This window comes from Eurosta solidaginis, chromosome 2, assembly GCF_040869045.1.
Source record: "Eurosta solidaginis isolate ZX-2024a chromosome 2, ASM4086904v1, whole genome shotgun sequence".
In the NCBI taxonomy this organism is placed as follows: domain Eukaryota; kingdom Metazoa; phylum Arthropoda; class Insecta; order Diptera; family Tephritidae; genus Eurosta; species Eurosta solidaginis.
Genome location: NC_090320.1, coordinates 163,766,797 through 163,783,980, shown reverse-complemented (window position 1 = coordinate 163,783,980; position 17,184 = coordinate 163,766,797). Strand labels below are relative to the sequence as shown.

At 34.2% G+C, this 17,184-nt stretch overlaps 1 protein-coding gene across 1 annotated transcript in view; it reads right to left on the bottom strand.

Annotated features, from left to right (window-relative positions):
* Nucleotides 1-17,184, bottom strand: part of Wnt10 (Wnt oncogene analog 10) — a 322,353-nt gene that overhangs the window by 29,869 nt on the left and 275,300 nt on the right. Inside the window, exon 3 of the mRNA XM_067766364.1 lies at nt 16,643-17,027. Within this exon, the coding sequence (XP_067622465.1) occupies nt 16,643-17,027 (385 nt within the window). The remainder of the gene's footprint in view (nt 1-16,642; nt 17,028-17,184) is intronic.

Sequence of the window (17,184 nt, the reverse complement as noted above, 5' to 3'; positions counted from 1 at the left end):
ACTAATCTTCTGGTATGCTAAAAACGTCAAACTCCAATACGTTTTCAATCCATTCAAAATTATTATGACGGAGATATTGTGACATAGCATAACCTTCTAAATTATTAATATCTAAATAAATTATATAATTTGAAGCCTTAGTCTTATCGTAATCACTTAAATATTTATTGTTAGTAACTGAACGCCGTTTGCAACATTGAACAATCCCGCCCCTAATTCCCGACATTATAAAATTATGCATGATTTCATCAGTAAACAATTCTAATTCTATTCTAGTTATTTTGAGCATTGCGTCCCAAGATAATCCTGGAGATGTATAATATTGACATGGGTCTAGTCGATAAATTCCTTCACATAATTTTCTAAAATTTTCAAAAATGTCACTGAGGAGTAGCACATCTACTTTTAGATATAATAATAAATAATCTAATAAATTGGAACAATTAAATGTTGTCAAAACATTTTGTGCATGCTGATAATCATCGATACTACACGATTCATTTGATAATTTATTAAACAAATGTGAACGATCAGGTAATTGTGTTTCGTTGAGACGTTCTCCTGAATCTAAGCAGTCATATGGAAAAATACCTTTACGTTTCATTAAATACAAGTGATGATCATTGGGGAAATAAGCCCTTATTATTTCTAAATCATTATTACTTAAATTCTTAGCTAAACTGTCTAAGCTAGAAGGTATGAATCGAAATGAATCTAAAAAAGTTCAATGGTATTTTTATTATTAACATATATTCTCTTTGATATTGAAATATACAACTTTTTGTTTAAGGGAATAATATTTATATCCCCCTCTACAGATGACAACTCTTTAATAAATAAATGACAATCATATTTAGATAAATAACGCAAAAATATTGGAATAAAATTTGCTATCTGATATTCTAAATTACATTTATTATGTGCTGGGCCTCTATATTCACCAGGTAAATGATCTGCTACCCTATCATTTAATAAAAGTTCGGTTCCACAAATATGACAAAATATATCCTCGTTTTGACGTCTAAGTCGGTTGGCAGTTAATGGATGCTTTCTAACTATTTTACTCAAATATGGGTGATATACATATATCTAAAACTTCATCGAAAATACTTTAATAAAAATGTTTTGGAGCATCAACCGCTATATATTTTAAAACGATTCAGTTGATTATTATATGAGCACTTAATAAAATAAAAATAGGCATAAGGAATATGTTCTTGCACACATTGAGTCCTACTAGAATTTTGAATATCTATTGGTTTTAGAATACATTCGAAATATGCATATATAGTAGGTTGAACTGGCCGGTCCATGAGGACCGCATATATAGTAAATGGCACATCTAATTGTTTTTTGAAATTTTCAAATTTTAGCATTCTTTTCTCAGGTGTAGGTATGCGTGTCACAATTTTTCTACAATACTTTTTATGGCTTAGTAATTTTTCTTCCTTATTAAAATGCAAAAATATATTTTATTCTTATGTGTTGTAACTTGATCCCTCATTAATCTACTTAAATTTTTTATCCAAACATAATGGCTTTCATTGAAGTCATTACTGTATAAAGAAATAAGATTAATGTGATGCTTGTGAGCATTTGTATCTAATAATTTTTTTCCATTTATCTCTACCAATCTGTAAAACATTTTTAGAACAAAATTTTAATGGTTTGATTCCAAATCGCCATTGTCCATTTGAATCTCTATTCAGACCATACAATGTATCAAGCATTTTAATATCTTTAAGCAATTTTATATTGCGTAATATTAAATTGGGGGGTGAGTAAGCTTAACCCGTTTATAGTCTTCATTTAGTTGAATTTTGCTCTGACGTTTTACAGGTTTATGTCTTCCCCGCATATCAGGATCTTCTTCGATTTTTTCAAAATGTAATGTTCAGTTAGAGTAGTATTATCATTTAAAGTTTCAGCTTGATTTTGACTTTCTACAGCTAAGTAATTGTTCATTTTTTCTTTAACGCCGATAACACTATCTAATTTTTGGGTTTAATCAAAACATTACTCAATAATGATATCACCAGATTTTTGCTTTTCAGGTTTTTATCGATATCTGATTCAGTTTTCATTACATTGCTTTGTACAGCTCTTTTTATTAATTCGTTATCATGAGGTTTACTTGGAATATGCGAAGCTGGTCTTTCACAGTCATTCATACAATTTATTTTTCGTCTAACTATTTTTGTTCTTTACGGCCTCGTTTATATTTAAAAAGTTTTCGTCTAACGATAACAAAATTATCTGGTTTTTGTTTTTTATTAAAATATTGCTCATTAATAATATCAATAGGCTTTCACTTCTTTTTTGTAGGTTTCTTCATCGCTTGCCTCTCAACATTTTCTTTCCGTGAACTATCTGTAGAATATTCTAAATCTGCATCATTCGAATAAATGTTTGTTTTACTATCAAGAACATTGTCATTCACATAATTTTCAACGGTTGGCAATGTATCAACTTCCATGACTTTACTTTATTTTGCACTGTCCGCCTGCGAAATTTCATCATCATCATCATCATCATCACCACCATTATAATTGGTAACATTGTTTTTATTACTAGAGTTTTTCAAATTATCAACTAATTCATTTAATGGTTTCGAAATGGGTTTAAATGTATCCTACAACAAGTTGATTCTATCCAATTCTCCCAATTTCATTCTTTTAAGTTTTTTATTTTAATACTTTCCTGATCTTAACAAGATTTGCTAATACAGTCATATGATTATTTGACATGATTTTGGTAAATCTGTTACCTATCAGCAGTGTATCTGTTAAGAATCTGGTAAATCTGTTACCTATCAGCTGTGTATCTGATAGAATCTAATGTGGTATATGTCTTTTATAGATCTTTTATAGTTGTATAAAATTATCGAAACCCTTTCGATATCGACCTTTATTTATAGGATCATCTTTACTTATAATAACAAAACCGTATTCATTTCTACATGACTCTATACAAATTTTTAAAAATGTTTTGTATGACATATCTCCAATAACATGATCATTATAGATATACTTAAGATTCATTTCATCTTGTTTGAACACAATAATCATGTTTGCATTATCACGAATTAAGTGTTTAGCAATATTTGTATATGTTTGACATAAATAGAAAGAATCAATGTTCTTTGTTTTCCACATATTACATCATCGAATATAAAAATTGAGTCTGGTTTAGCTTCAGCGGGTTTGATGACATCAACATTTTCACTAAATGTATAAAGATTTAATCCTTTTATCGGCTCAATAAGCCTTTTTAGATAGATATATTTTGGTTGATATAATGATTTTGGATAAATGTATATATTTCGGAAATTAAGCCCGTTTGGGCTTTCAATTAAACTGAACATATCATTAGTTTTTCCACAATTTGACGGTCTCACAATTAGCTCTCGTATGTAATTTGGTAAAAGGGGACTATGTCTGGTAACATTTTTAACATTTATTCAATTGTCGGCATTATTAACCTTAAGTTGGAGACGTTGTTTAACAACTTTCATTTTGTTTACTAGATTTATAGCAATATAAAAAATCGCATTTACAATAAAATCACCATTTAATTATAACTCATCCACACTCACTCTCATTATTATTAAGAAGAAGAAGAAGAAAACAAACACTTAATGGGACGAATACGTAAAAAGGCTGGCCAGGGTTTTGTAAATAGTTTGATTAATTCTTTACCTACTGAGCTTCATTTACCTGGATATCAATTTTGTGGTCCTGGAACAAAACTCCGACAACGGATAGAAAGAGGAGATAAGGGTATAAATCCTTTAGATGAAGCCTGTAGAGAACATGATATTGCATATTCCCAATCGAAAGATATAAATAACAGACACCAAGCTGATAAAGTTTTATCTGAAAAAGCCTGGCAAGGTGTAACATCTAAGGATGGTGATTTTAAAGAACGAGCAAACGCTTGGTTCGTTACAAATGCAATGAAAGCAAAACTCAAATTGGGAATGGGTTTAAAAAATAACAAAAGAAATACATCTAAATGTAAAAAACGAAAAAAGATGAAAACTCGTAAAGTATCTTCTAATAAAAATTGTTTGATGGCAGTTAAAAAAGGTATCAACATACTAAACAAGAAGAAGCCGCATTCATTTAGTCAGGCCTATAGCATTTCTAAGAATGCTATAGAGCCTAGCTTTAAAAATAAAGAAATTAATATACCGACAATGATTCCAGTCCCAAAAATTGGTGGAATTTTACCACTACTTCCAATTTTAACAGCATTGGGTGCACTTGGTGGTATAGCATCTGGTGGATCAGCTATAGCAAAAGTTTTGAATGATATCAGGAATGGAAAGGAGCAATTGGCTGAATCAATCGCTATGGGGAAGGGACTATTGCTTAAACCGTATAGAAGGGGATATGGTTTATTTTTACGACCCTATCCAAAAAACGAATAAAAAGCCTACCCAAAAAACCGTTGACAGACATAGATTTAATGAAATATTGCAAACATCTTAAACATTTCAGAGGAATTTTTATGCGAAATTCCATACCGAATAAACAGAATGCTCAAGAATGTGGAATTCTTAATTTAGACGATGCTGATAGTCCTGGCACTCATTGGGTAGCATACTATAAAAACAAAAATTATAAAGAAAATTTTGATAATTTTGGAAATTTGCAGCCACCGATTGAACTGATTAATTATCTGAAACCACCAATACATTACAATTATGATCAGAAACAAAAATACAACACAGTAATATGTGGGCAATTATGCTTAAAATTTTTATTTAATAAAAATAAATTATATAAAATATAAATTTTGCTTTTTCTTAAATGTATTACAGTAAAGTACTAAGGGGGCATTTAAAAATTTGGGACCCTTTAAAAATTTGGAGCCCCTCATTTAAAATCTGAGCCCGATACTCTCCTATATTGATAAACGTCTAAGCTCTTTTTTTCTTGCAGGCAGAATACAAAACAAAAAGCTCTAAGCTTTTTCTTATAGATCAGCCAGAACGTATGCGCCTAAATGTAAGCATACAAACTTACAATCTAATGAGAAAAAGGACATGTGGTTTTATTTACATATATATATATATATATATATATATATGTAAATATGCTTCAATGTTGAAGAGTTAAGGTTTCTTATCAGCATGTTTTGACTTTTTCTCTTGTACGTACATATATTTTACTATTTACATGTAAACTTATATCCTAATAAAAATACAAACAAAATGTTTAGCCTTCATATTTATTTACCGTTTCATGAAATTCTCACGTACATGCATATGTGTAAGTAGGTACATACAAACTTATACCCTAATAAAAAGACAAATAAAATGTTCAATAATGGAAAACATGAGTTCAATATTAAGATAACCTTTAGTTAATTATGAAATTCTCACATGCATATATATATATATATATATATATATATATATATATATGGACCAGCATCAGCATGTGCACACAAACTTACAATCAAACAAAATGCTAAACAAAATGTTTAATCAGATATATATATATGGACCAGCATCAGCATGTGCACACAAACTTAAAATCAAACAAAATACTAAACAAAATGTTTAATCTGCCCCTGATCGGGTGCCCAACAGGCCCGTTTTGCAGACGAGAAAAAAAGGGGGGCGGTACTACAAGTGCCCATCGACCCCTTTTTGTAGACGAGAAAAATGGGGGTTGGGGGTTAGGGGATGGGGGATTGGGGTTGGGGGATTGGGGTTGGTGGTTGGGGTTGGGGTCGGAGGTTGGGCGGTACTACATGTGTCCAACTGCTACTTTTTGTAGACGAGAAAAAAGATGGGTGGGGGGATTGGGGAGCAGTCGCTCGTTTAGAAATCTATGGGACTCTTTAAAACGGCTCGGGTGAAGTCTAGGACTCATTAGAAATATGAGGAGACATTTAAAAATTTGCGGCCCTTCAAAAATGTAGGGCCCCCATTTAACGATCCTCTCCTGAACGGCAAAGCTCTGCTAAAAGCTCTAAGCTTTCTCTTATACATCGGCCAGAACAGAAACAAAAAGCTCTATGCTTAAGAACGTGCGCGCCTAAAAATAGGCAACGAAATTGTTTTGCTGTATATATGTATATGCGTGTCGGTGTGTATATACTTTTCCTTGCACCATTTGGGCTGGAACCCCCATTTACATACTGCTAACAATATTGTAATTCAATTAAATTCTTCTGATACATATCTCTTGATATTTAATTTCGATGTGCTTACATCTTGTATGGTATACAGCATTTTTGATAAGATGTAATGAGCTTAAATTATCACCATTTACAACAATTTTGTCAGGACTATGTACATTTATTTCCTCCAAAAATTGTTTTATGAACATATCCTCTTTTGCGGAAGTTGACAACGATATGTATTCCCCTTCGGTGCTGCTCAAGGCCACTGTTGATTGCTTCTTCGACTACCAAGATACCGCACCACCGGCTTAAAGAAATAGATAGCCAGTGAACGATTTGCGCTAGAGTGACTCTCCACCCCAATCAGCATCAGCATAGCATTGTATCGGCGTTCCCGTCTTACTGTTCGTGAGCGATAAATCAATCGTAGAATATAAAAATCTTAACACCCTTTTTGCCGCTGCCAAGTGTTCGCTATGTGGCTCATTATTATGCTGCGCAAGCTTGCACCGTTTTTTTCAAAATATTTAAAACTTATTTTGAGTTGGAAGACGGTGTTTTCTTCAAAATGCTATAACTTTTTCAAAAATTTACCGTTTGGGATCATTTTTTAATATGTTTTTAAATGTACTTTTCGGAAAAAATACAAAAAAAAATTTTAAAGAAAAAATTATAAAAAAAAAAATTCTCGGCCCACTCCGTGATTAGTGGGGATGATTGCAGAATTGATTGAAGTTTTTTATGAGAAAAAAAAGGACCAAATTCGAAAAATCTCGAAAAACTGAAAAATCACAAAAAAAAATTTAAAATTTTTTTTGAATTTTTTGCGAAAAGTACATTTAAAAAAAATTAAAAAACAAAAAAATCCCAAACGGTCAATTTTTGAAAAAGTTATAGCATTTTGAAAACAAAAACGGTGTTTTTTTTTTTTAAATTTATAACTTTTTTTGAGTTGGATGAAAAAATTTGAATAACTTCTGAAAAACCTCTTTCGTAAGCTAGAAAAAGAAGAAAAACTTTCATCCAATTCTAAAGGGGTCGGGTTCAAATTGGTCGAAATGGGATGGAATACCCCATATATATTTCGTCATCTGTGATACCATTTAAAAACGCAGATGAAACGTCAACATGGTGTAGGTAAAGCTCGTACTCTGCAGCTAACGCGAAAATTGTACGGATCGTAGAATACCACACCACAGGTGAAAACGTATCGGTGTAGTTCACCCCATTTACTTGGCTACTAGCCTTGCCTTAAATCGATAAATTTCCCGGTTTTTGTTTTTCTTGATTGAAAACCCCTATTTGCACTTTATAGCTTTCTGGTTTTTGGGTAAATCTACTAGCTCCCATATATCATTGTCTAAAAGAGCTTGATATTCAGCACACATTGCTTTACGCCACTCACTTGCATGGTCACTAGGCATGGCTTCACCCACTGTATTCGGAATATCAACATCATAGAGAAATATGATGGTATTCTTTCTTTCGCCTTTTATATTGCGTAATATTAAATTGGGGGGGGGGGGGGGGGGGGGACGAATACGTAAAAAGGCTGGCCAGGGTTTTGTAAATAGTTTGATTAATTCTTTACCTACTGAGCTTCATTTACCTGGATATCAATTTTGTGGTCCTGGAACAAAACTCCGACAACGGATAGAAAGAGGAGATAAGGGTATAAATCCTTTAGATGAAGCCTGTAGAGAACATGATATTGCATATTCCCAATCGAAAGATATAAATAACAGACACCAAGCTGATAAAGTTTTATCTGAAAAAGCCTGGCAAGGTGTAACATCTAAGGATGGTGATTTTAAAGAACGAGCAAACGCTTGGTTCGTTACAAATGCAATGAAAGCAAAACTCAAATTGGGAATGGGTTTAAAAAATAACAAAAGAAATACATCTAAATGTAAAAAACGAAAAAAGATGAAAACTCGTAAAGTATCTTCTAATAAAAATTGTTTGATGGCAGTTAAAAAAGGTATCAACATACTAAACAAGAAGAAGCCGCATTCATTTAGTCAGGCCTATAGCATTTCTAAGAATGCTATAGAGCCTAGCTTTAAAAATAAAGAAATTAATATACCGACAATGATTCCAGTCCCAAAAATTGGTGGAATTTTACCACTACTTCCAATTTTAACAGCATTGGGTGCACTTGGTGGTATAGCATCTGGTGGATCAGCTATAGCAAAAGTTTTGAATGATATCAGGAATGGAAAGGAGCAATTGGCTGAATCAATCGCTATGGGGAAGGGACTATTGCTTAAACCGTATAGAAGGGGATATGGTTTATTTTTACGACCCTATCCAAAAAACGAATAAAAAGCCTACCCAAAAAACCGTTGACAGACATAGATTTAATGAAATATTGCAAACATCTTAAACATTTCAGAGGAATTTTTATGCGAAATTCCATACCGAATAAACAGAATGCTCAAGAATGTGGAATTCTTTATTTAGACGATGCTGATAGTCCTGGCACTCATTGGGTAGCATACTATAAAAACAAAAATTATAAAGAAAATTTTGATAATTTTGGAAATTTGCAGCCACCGATTGAACTGATTAATTATCTGAAACCACCAATACATTACAATTATGATCAGAAACAAAAATACAACACAGTAATATGTGGGCAATTATGCTTAAAATTTTTATTTAATAAAAATAAATTATATAAAATATAAATTTTGCTTTTTCTTAAATGTATTACAGTAAAGTACTAAGGGGGCATTTAAAAATTTGGGACCCTTTAAAAATTTGGAGCCCCTCATTTAAAATCTGAGCCCGATACTCTCCTATATTGATAAACGTCTAAGCTCTTTTTTTCTTGCAGGCAGAATACAAAACAAAAAGCTCTAAGCTTTTTCTTATAGATCAGCCAGAACGTATGCCCCTAAATGTAAGCATACAAACTTACAATCTAATGAGAAAAAGGACATGTGGTTTTATTTACATATATATATATATATATATATATATATGTAAATATGCTTCAATGTTGAAGAGTTAAGGTTTCTTATCAGCATGTTTTGACTTTTTCTCTTGTACGTACATATATTTTACTATTTACATGTAAACTTATATCCTAATAAAAATACAAACAAAATGTTTAGCCTTCATATTTATTTACCACCGTTTCATGAAATTCTCACGTACATGCATATGTGTAAGTAGGTACATACAAACTTATACCCTAATAAAAAGACAAATAAAATGTTCAATAATGGAAAACATGAGTTCAATATTAAGATAACCTTTAGTTAATTATGAAATTCTCACATGCATATATATATATATATATATATATATATATATATATATGGACCAGCATCAGCATGTGCACACAAACTTACAATCAAACAAAATGCTAAACAAAATGTTTAATCAGATATATATATATGGACCAGCATCAGCATGTGCACACAAACTTACAATCAAACAAAATGCTAAACAAAATGTTTAATCTGCCCCTGATCGGGTGCCCAACAGGCCCGTTTTGCAGACGAGAAAAAAAGGGGGGCGGTACTACAAGTGCCCATCGACCCCTTTTTGTAGACGAGAAAAATGGGGGTTGGGGGTTAGGGGATGGGGGATTGGGGTTGGGGGATTGGGGTTGGTGGTTGGGGTTGGGGTCGGAGGTTGGGCGGTACTACATGTGTCCAACTGCTACTTTTTGTAGACGAGAAAAAAGATGGGTGGGGGGATTGGGGAGCAGTCGCTCGTTTAGAAATATATGGGACTCTTTAAAACGGCTCGGGTGAAGTCTAGGACTCATTAGAAATATGAGGAGACATTTAAAAATTTGCGGCCCTTCAAAAATGTAGGGCCCCCATTTAACGATCCTCTCCTGAACGGCAAAGCTCTGCTAAAAGCTCTAAGCTTTCTCTTATACATCGGCCAGAACAGAAACAAAAAGCTCTATGCTTAAGAACGTGCGCGCCTAAAAATAGGCAACGAAATTGTTTTGCTGTATATATGTATATGCGTGTCGGTGTGTATATACTTTTCCTTGCACCATTTGGGCTGGAACCCCCATTTACATACTGCTAACAATATTGTAATTCAATTAAATTCTTCTGATACATATCTCTTGATATTTAATTTCGATGTGCTTACATCTTGTATGGTATACAGCATTTTTGATAAGATGTAATGAGCTTAAATTATCACCATTTACAACAATTTTGTCAGGACTATGTACATTTATTTCCTCCAAAAATTGTTTTATGAACATATCCTCTTTTGCGGAAGTTGACAATGATATGTATTCCCCTTCGGTGCTGCTCAAGGCCACTGTTGATTGCTTCTTCGACTACCAAGATACCGCACCACCGGCTTAAAGAAATAGATAGCCAGTGAACGATTTGCGCTAGAGTGACTCTCCACCCCAATCAGCATCAGCATAGCATTGTATCGGCGTTCCCGTCTTACTGTTCGTGAGCGATAAATCAATCGTAGAATATAAAAATCTTAACACCCTTTTTGCCGCTGCCAAGTGTTCGCTATGTGGCTCATTATTATGCTGCGCAAGCTTGCACCGTTTTTTTCAAAATATTTAAAACTTATTTTGAGTTGGAAGACGGTGTTTTCTTCAAAATGCTATAACTTTTTCAAAAATTTACCGTTTGGGATCATTTTTTAATATGTTTTTAAATGTACTTTTCGGAAAAAATACAAAAAAAAATTTTAAAGAAAAAATTATAAAAAAAAAAATTCTCGGCCCACTCCGTGATTAGTGGGGATGATTGCAGAATTGATTGAAGTTTTTTATGAGAAAAAAAAGGACCAAATTCGAAAAATCTCGAAAAACTGAAAAATCACAAAAAAAAATTTAAAATTTTTTTTGAATTTTTTGCGAAAAGTACATTTAAAAAAAATTAAAAAACAAAAAAATCCCAAACGGTCAATTTTTGAAAAAGTTATAGCATTTTGAAAACAAAAACGGTGTTTTTTTTTTTAAATTTATAACTTTTTTTGAGTTGGATGAAAAAATTTGAATAACTTCTGAAAAACCTCTTTCGTAAGCTAGAAAAAGAAGAAAAACTTTCATCCAATTCTAAAGGGGTCGGGTTCAAATTGGTCGAAATGGGATGGAATACCCCATATATATTTCGTCATCTGTGATACCATTTAAAAACGCAGATGAAACGTCAACATGGTGTAGGTAAAGCTCGTACTCTGCAGCTAACGCGAAAATTGTACGGATCGTAGAATACCACACCACAGGTGAAAACGTATCGGTGTAGTTCACCCCATTTACTTGGCTACTAGCCTTGCCTTAAATCGATAGATTTCCCGGTTTTTGTTTTTCTTGATTGAAAACCCCTATTTGCACTTTATAGCTTTCTGGTTTTTGGGTAAATCTACTAGCTCCCATATATCATTGTCTAAAAGAGCTTGATATTCAGCACACATTGCTTTACGCCACTCACTTGCATGGTCACTAGGCATGGCTTCACCCACTGTATTCGGAATATCAACATCATAGAGAAATATGATGGTATTCTTTCTTTCGCCTTCCTGGTTTTCCTGAGCGTACCATTTTAGGCCGAAAAGGTCCTAGTTGTTTAGTAGCAGGCTCTTCATCACTATCCTCTTTTGCAGATTTATAATCACTCTGTGGGTCGTCTTCAGCGCTAACACATTCTCTGGCTTATCTTCAGTACCAACGCATTCATTCTCTGGCTTGTCTTCAGTGCTAACCCACTCACTCTTTAGCTAGCCTTCAGTACTTACACATTCACCCTCTGGCTTGTCTTTATTTGACTCTAAAATATGTAAATCAATGTTTAGGTTTTCTTTCGGAATAGTTGGCTCTATAAATGATACATCACGTCTTAAAATAATTCCTCTTGTGGCGGAATCATAAAAGCGATAGCCCTTGGTAGCAATACCGTAACCAGCCATTACATAAGTTTTTCCCTTAGCATTGAATATACATTTAGGTTTTTTATCTATGGTGTAAGCCAATGACCCAAACGTTCTTAGATGTGAAACAATTGGTTTTTTACCATGCCTCATAAGGCGCCATTTTATCTACTGCTTTTGTTGGTGACCTGTTTCGCAAGTAGGCTGCAGTATTTACAGCTTCTGCCCATAATGTTTCACTCAAGCCCGCACCAATAAACATGCTCCGTGCCATCTCTACCAATGTTCGGTTTTAGCGTTTAGCTACACCATTCTGCTGCGGAGTTTAGGGTACCGTGAACTGATGCAAAATGTCACAGTCTTTATATACTGCTGAAACAAATTATTTGTGTATTCAGTGCCATTGTCACTTCTAATGGCTTTAATTAGACACACAGTTTGACGTTCAGCGAAAACCTTGAATTCTTTAAATTTATTGAAAACTTTACTTTTATGCTTCATTAAATAAACAAAACCATATCTTGATTTGTCATCTACAAATGTTAATACGTATTTTGAGCCACCAGCCAATTGTTTTACTGCCCCAAATACATCTGTATGTACTAGTTCAAGTAATTCGCTTGCTCGATTTGAACTTAATGCAAATGGTTTTGTTACACATTTACTCTGCATACATATAACACACGGAATAGATTTTGGCACATTTACTTGAAGCCCGTTCACTAAATTCTTGCTTACAAGCATACGCATGCTGTCATAGTTTAATTGACCTACCGTGCATGCCACTTCATTGCTTCATTCTGTTGGCCTGCAAAAAATAACATTTTCTTATTTTCTGTAAACAAAAATATACCACTAACTTTTTTCCACGCAATATTACGCTGCCGTTGTTTTCATATACCGTGACAAAATTTTTTGCTAATTTAACACAAAGGTTATTTTTCACTGCTTTCGATACTGAAATAAAATTGCATTGCAATACAGGAACATAAAGCATATCAATCAACTGGATTTCTTTCCCTTCTGCTTTTAGTCGAACTGTTCCCTTTCCTTTTGCTTCGATACATTTAGCTAACAAAATGCTTTCATTGTTTTCATTCAACTCAGAGAACATGTTTCTGTCGCAATACATATGCGACGTGGCTCCGCTATCGATACACCACACGTTCGACTGCAAGTTGTTTGACTCAAACGCTGAGAACAGAGTGAATGCTTTTGGTTTCTCCTTTGTTTTATCTGTCTGTTCCTGGCTTTTGTTGCTTTTGTTGCATTGTGCAGCATAATGACCCGTTCGTCCACAACTAAAACATTTTAAGTTCGATCGATGCCACTGCTTTTACCATTTTCATGTGCCATGAAAACTTGCACGCTACTTTCTGCCATAGGCGACATACTCATTTTTCGACGTTGCTCTTCCTCAAGCAATTTAATTTTCAACAAACTCAGCTTTTCGAAAGACTTCGGAAGACTAGCTAGGAGCATTATTACAAATAACTCCTCCTGCAGATCTATGCCCATTTCTGCTAGCTTCTCAACTATACCAGAAAAATTCCTTAGATATTGTTGTACCTGATCACTTTCTGCCATGCGCATACCCAGTAGCTGCTTAAATAAAGACACCTTTCGTGCAGGGCCTTTTGGTCATGTATATCCTGCAAAATACACTCCATGCTTCTTTTTCTGTTTTGCATTTCTTCACGTAGGCAATTTGCATTGGCGTTAGGCTTAACAGAATTTTTGCACTGACCTTCTCATCACTAGATTTCCATGCTTTTTGTTCAGCGTCTTCGGCTTCTGTAGCTGGCTGCATAAGTGCACCTGACACCACATTCCAGAGCTACTTGTACACAAGTATACTTTTTACTTGAACGCACCATGCGTCATAGTTGGAGTCATCCAACTTCTCAACATTAAAAAACGAGGAATTGTTCATTGTTCTTAGCACTTTATATAGGGGCTGGGCCTATAACCTGTTGGAGTTTCTTCTTGTTAAAATAAAAACCCGCTGCTCTTCTGAACAATAAAGAATGTATATTTTGACTTACTTCAACGTCGGTTAAAACACACAGATAGAAAAATTATTCGTCAGTAAAATCGCGAAATAAAGAATGAATTTGCAAAGCAAAAATGCGATTACAAGTTGCAAATGAAAAACAGAGTTGCAACATAAATAGGATTTCAACACTTTCGTACACAATACAACAACTGGCACAGTTTTGGACAATAAATTTTCTCCCTACGAGTTAGTATTTGGTAAAAAGGCAACTTTGCCTCATGAATTACGAAAGGAAAAAATTTACCCACTTTACAATGCCGAAAACTATGCTAAAGAGATTAAATTTAGAATGCAAAAAGCACATAAAATGGCAAAAAATTTAATGATTAAAACAAAATACAAAGCAAAACGTTTTATGGTAGAACGGCACGACCGTTAGCTATTAAAATAGGTGATAAAGTTCTTTTACAAAAAAAACCACTTTTGAAGTAATTAAAAGTTAACTATTTAAAAAGTATAAAAGAAAGTTTATTTACATATGAAAATGTAAAATTGCTTCGAACGAACGAATTTCAAAGAGGAAGGTAAACCTTAATATATTCGTTCATTCGAACCAATTCATATAATGCAACATAAGACAGGCATAGGAAGATGTCCAGCGGGTTAGGGGATCAGAATATACCCGCGGTAGGTATGCCTGTCATAAGAGGCGACTAAAATACCAGATTCAAGGGGCTGTGTAGCACAACCCTTCAGGTTGCCAGCGCAATATATAGCTTCTCCAAACACAATTGTAAACCCCACCTATCCGCGGCGAATCCTGTTTCACTAACAGACGAGGCTCTGGCGACCCCAAGCTCCTCATGGAACTTGGGGGTGGGGAGGGAGGGAATGGCCTGAAGGTTTAATGTGGCCACATAAATCGTTCCCGAGATGGTCGGGCTAGCACCTTAATGGTGCTATGGTACCGGAGCGTACGGAATCTGTATCCGGCAAAGGACCATCACATCGATAACACTCCCCAAAGCCTTCGGGCAGCAACCCAATCGCTACAACAACAACAACAACATGCAAAAGAAGAATACGGGCAAATGTGATTAATATGCCAAATTTTTCTTTTTCAAAAGGAAGGGTGATATAAGAAAAAAATAAGCCCTTATGTAATATATTATAATGTAGTTTATGTGCGTGGGGCTTAGGTTGTATTTGAGAGGCGCGTGCAGTTGGCTACGCGCATGTCAAATACAATTGCAGCCCACGTCACACAAAAAAGTGAAAAAGATATTGTAAGGAATTTTGGGAAACTTCCCTTATTCCAAACCTTCTGCTAACGTTCGAATCGCTTAACTATTGAATAAATAACTCCAATATTCAATAATGCAAAATTGTCTTTATTTGCCTACTTTGGGAGTACTACAATTATACTTCACATCGCAACTAATAGCGTGCTTAAATCAAACTGATGCATCATTCCTCAGCTTCCGCTGCTTTTATACTCTCTGTTGCCTCGTCAGCATATTTCTCCAAAGGTCTAAACGTTTCACCTTCTCTAATTTCCCGCTTGGTTACCAGAGTTATACATGTATATTTGTAGTTTATGCGTTTCTCATAGTCATATGCGTGTGTATGCGTGAGCAACTAATCCGGCTGTTGACCACAAGCGTGTGCGTGAAATATCTCTTCGTTGCCTTTTATATATGTGTGTAAATGATGACTGATGTGTTCTGTATGTACGAGGGGCTGCTTCATGTTTTTTTTATTGTTACGAGATTATTTATTTAGTATAAGCTTAGTGAAGCTTAGTGATGCTAATATTCTTCACAATATAGAGAAAAGAAACGAAGAGTCATTCCATATTTGCCACACACTTGACTTCGGACGCGTTTTTTAAAATCGACTATTAAATATATATTTAAATAATAAAAATTAAATTAGCATAACCCAAAGTGTTTTTTTAATGAGTTTCAAAGAGTGGCGAAGACGACCACCACGATAAAAACACAATTATTAAAATAGCGTTTTCACCGAGCATGGCGACGATATGGAGGCGGCGCCCTCCAAGACAGTTACGGCGGAGAAGGTGCCGCCACATGGCGTACCGACAAGTCATCGGCGAAGGTAACACGACAATAAAAAGTTTTTTCAATTAGATAAAATTTTTCCTAAGCCATGAAAAGCTTCTCAGTGAAAACTCATCTGCCTTGCAGAAGCCGTTCGGAGTCGGCATAAAACATGCCATTTTTTAGTAAAAACTTAAAGGAGAACGACGCAAATTGGAAGCATAAGCCTTAAATTTATTTATTTATTATGTAAAGTGATAAATTGTTCGATAAACCAGTTTCCGATACAATTGTTTTCAATTACGAAATTTTCTTAGTAACGGGTCAAAAGTATAGACACCTACTTGTGATTCCTTATATCGTTTAATACCTTATGCCTTATTGTCTTCATGTACTACATCTAGTACTCACATCCCCAGATATATTTATTTATTTTATGTTTAAACGATTTTTTGCTTAGTGCTTAGAAATATTTTTTTATAGTACTTACCTATTTAAAAAAAGATTGTAGATAAAAATAAAACCATGTGTGCAAAATAACTAAAGGGTTATCGGGGCTATACACAAAACTTACCTTGGATGTCCGCGCTCAAGTCTTGCTCACAAAAATTTGGTGATCTTTGGTAATAGAATAATGAGGTTTCTAGGGAGTTCGCTGTCTTTTTCTCAATCTTATCTAATTTTGGTTTTCGAATTGGGCGACCATCGTGCCTTAAGTCCTCATTTCGTCCTTTATTTTTTCCTGTTTTAAGTTTCTTACTACGGGAGCTTTTAAGTACGAAAATCGGTTCTCCATTACCAAGGTTTGATTGTTCTACAAATATTGCTCGTCGAAATTTATATTTAAGGACTTTACCTACTATATGAAAGTTAGGTGCAGATTTCCAGCACGTTTTAAGTTGACAGCTTCCCGACATTCCATGGCACTTACATCTCAGTTCCATGTTGCTTGATACAGCCTAGAAATATATTAAATATCATTAAATTTAGAATTCAAGTACATACACTCTAGATGTTTACGCCGCGTGGGTTCCATAGTATACCGGTAATTTGCTTTCTAATTTAATAAACGAATATTTAGGAAAGGGGTACGCCGGCATATTTATCATAAAATAT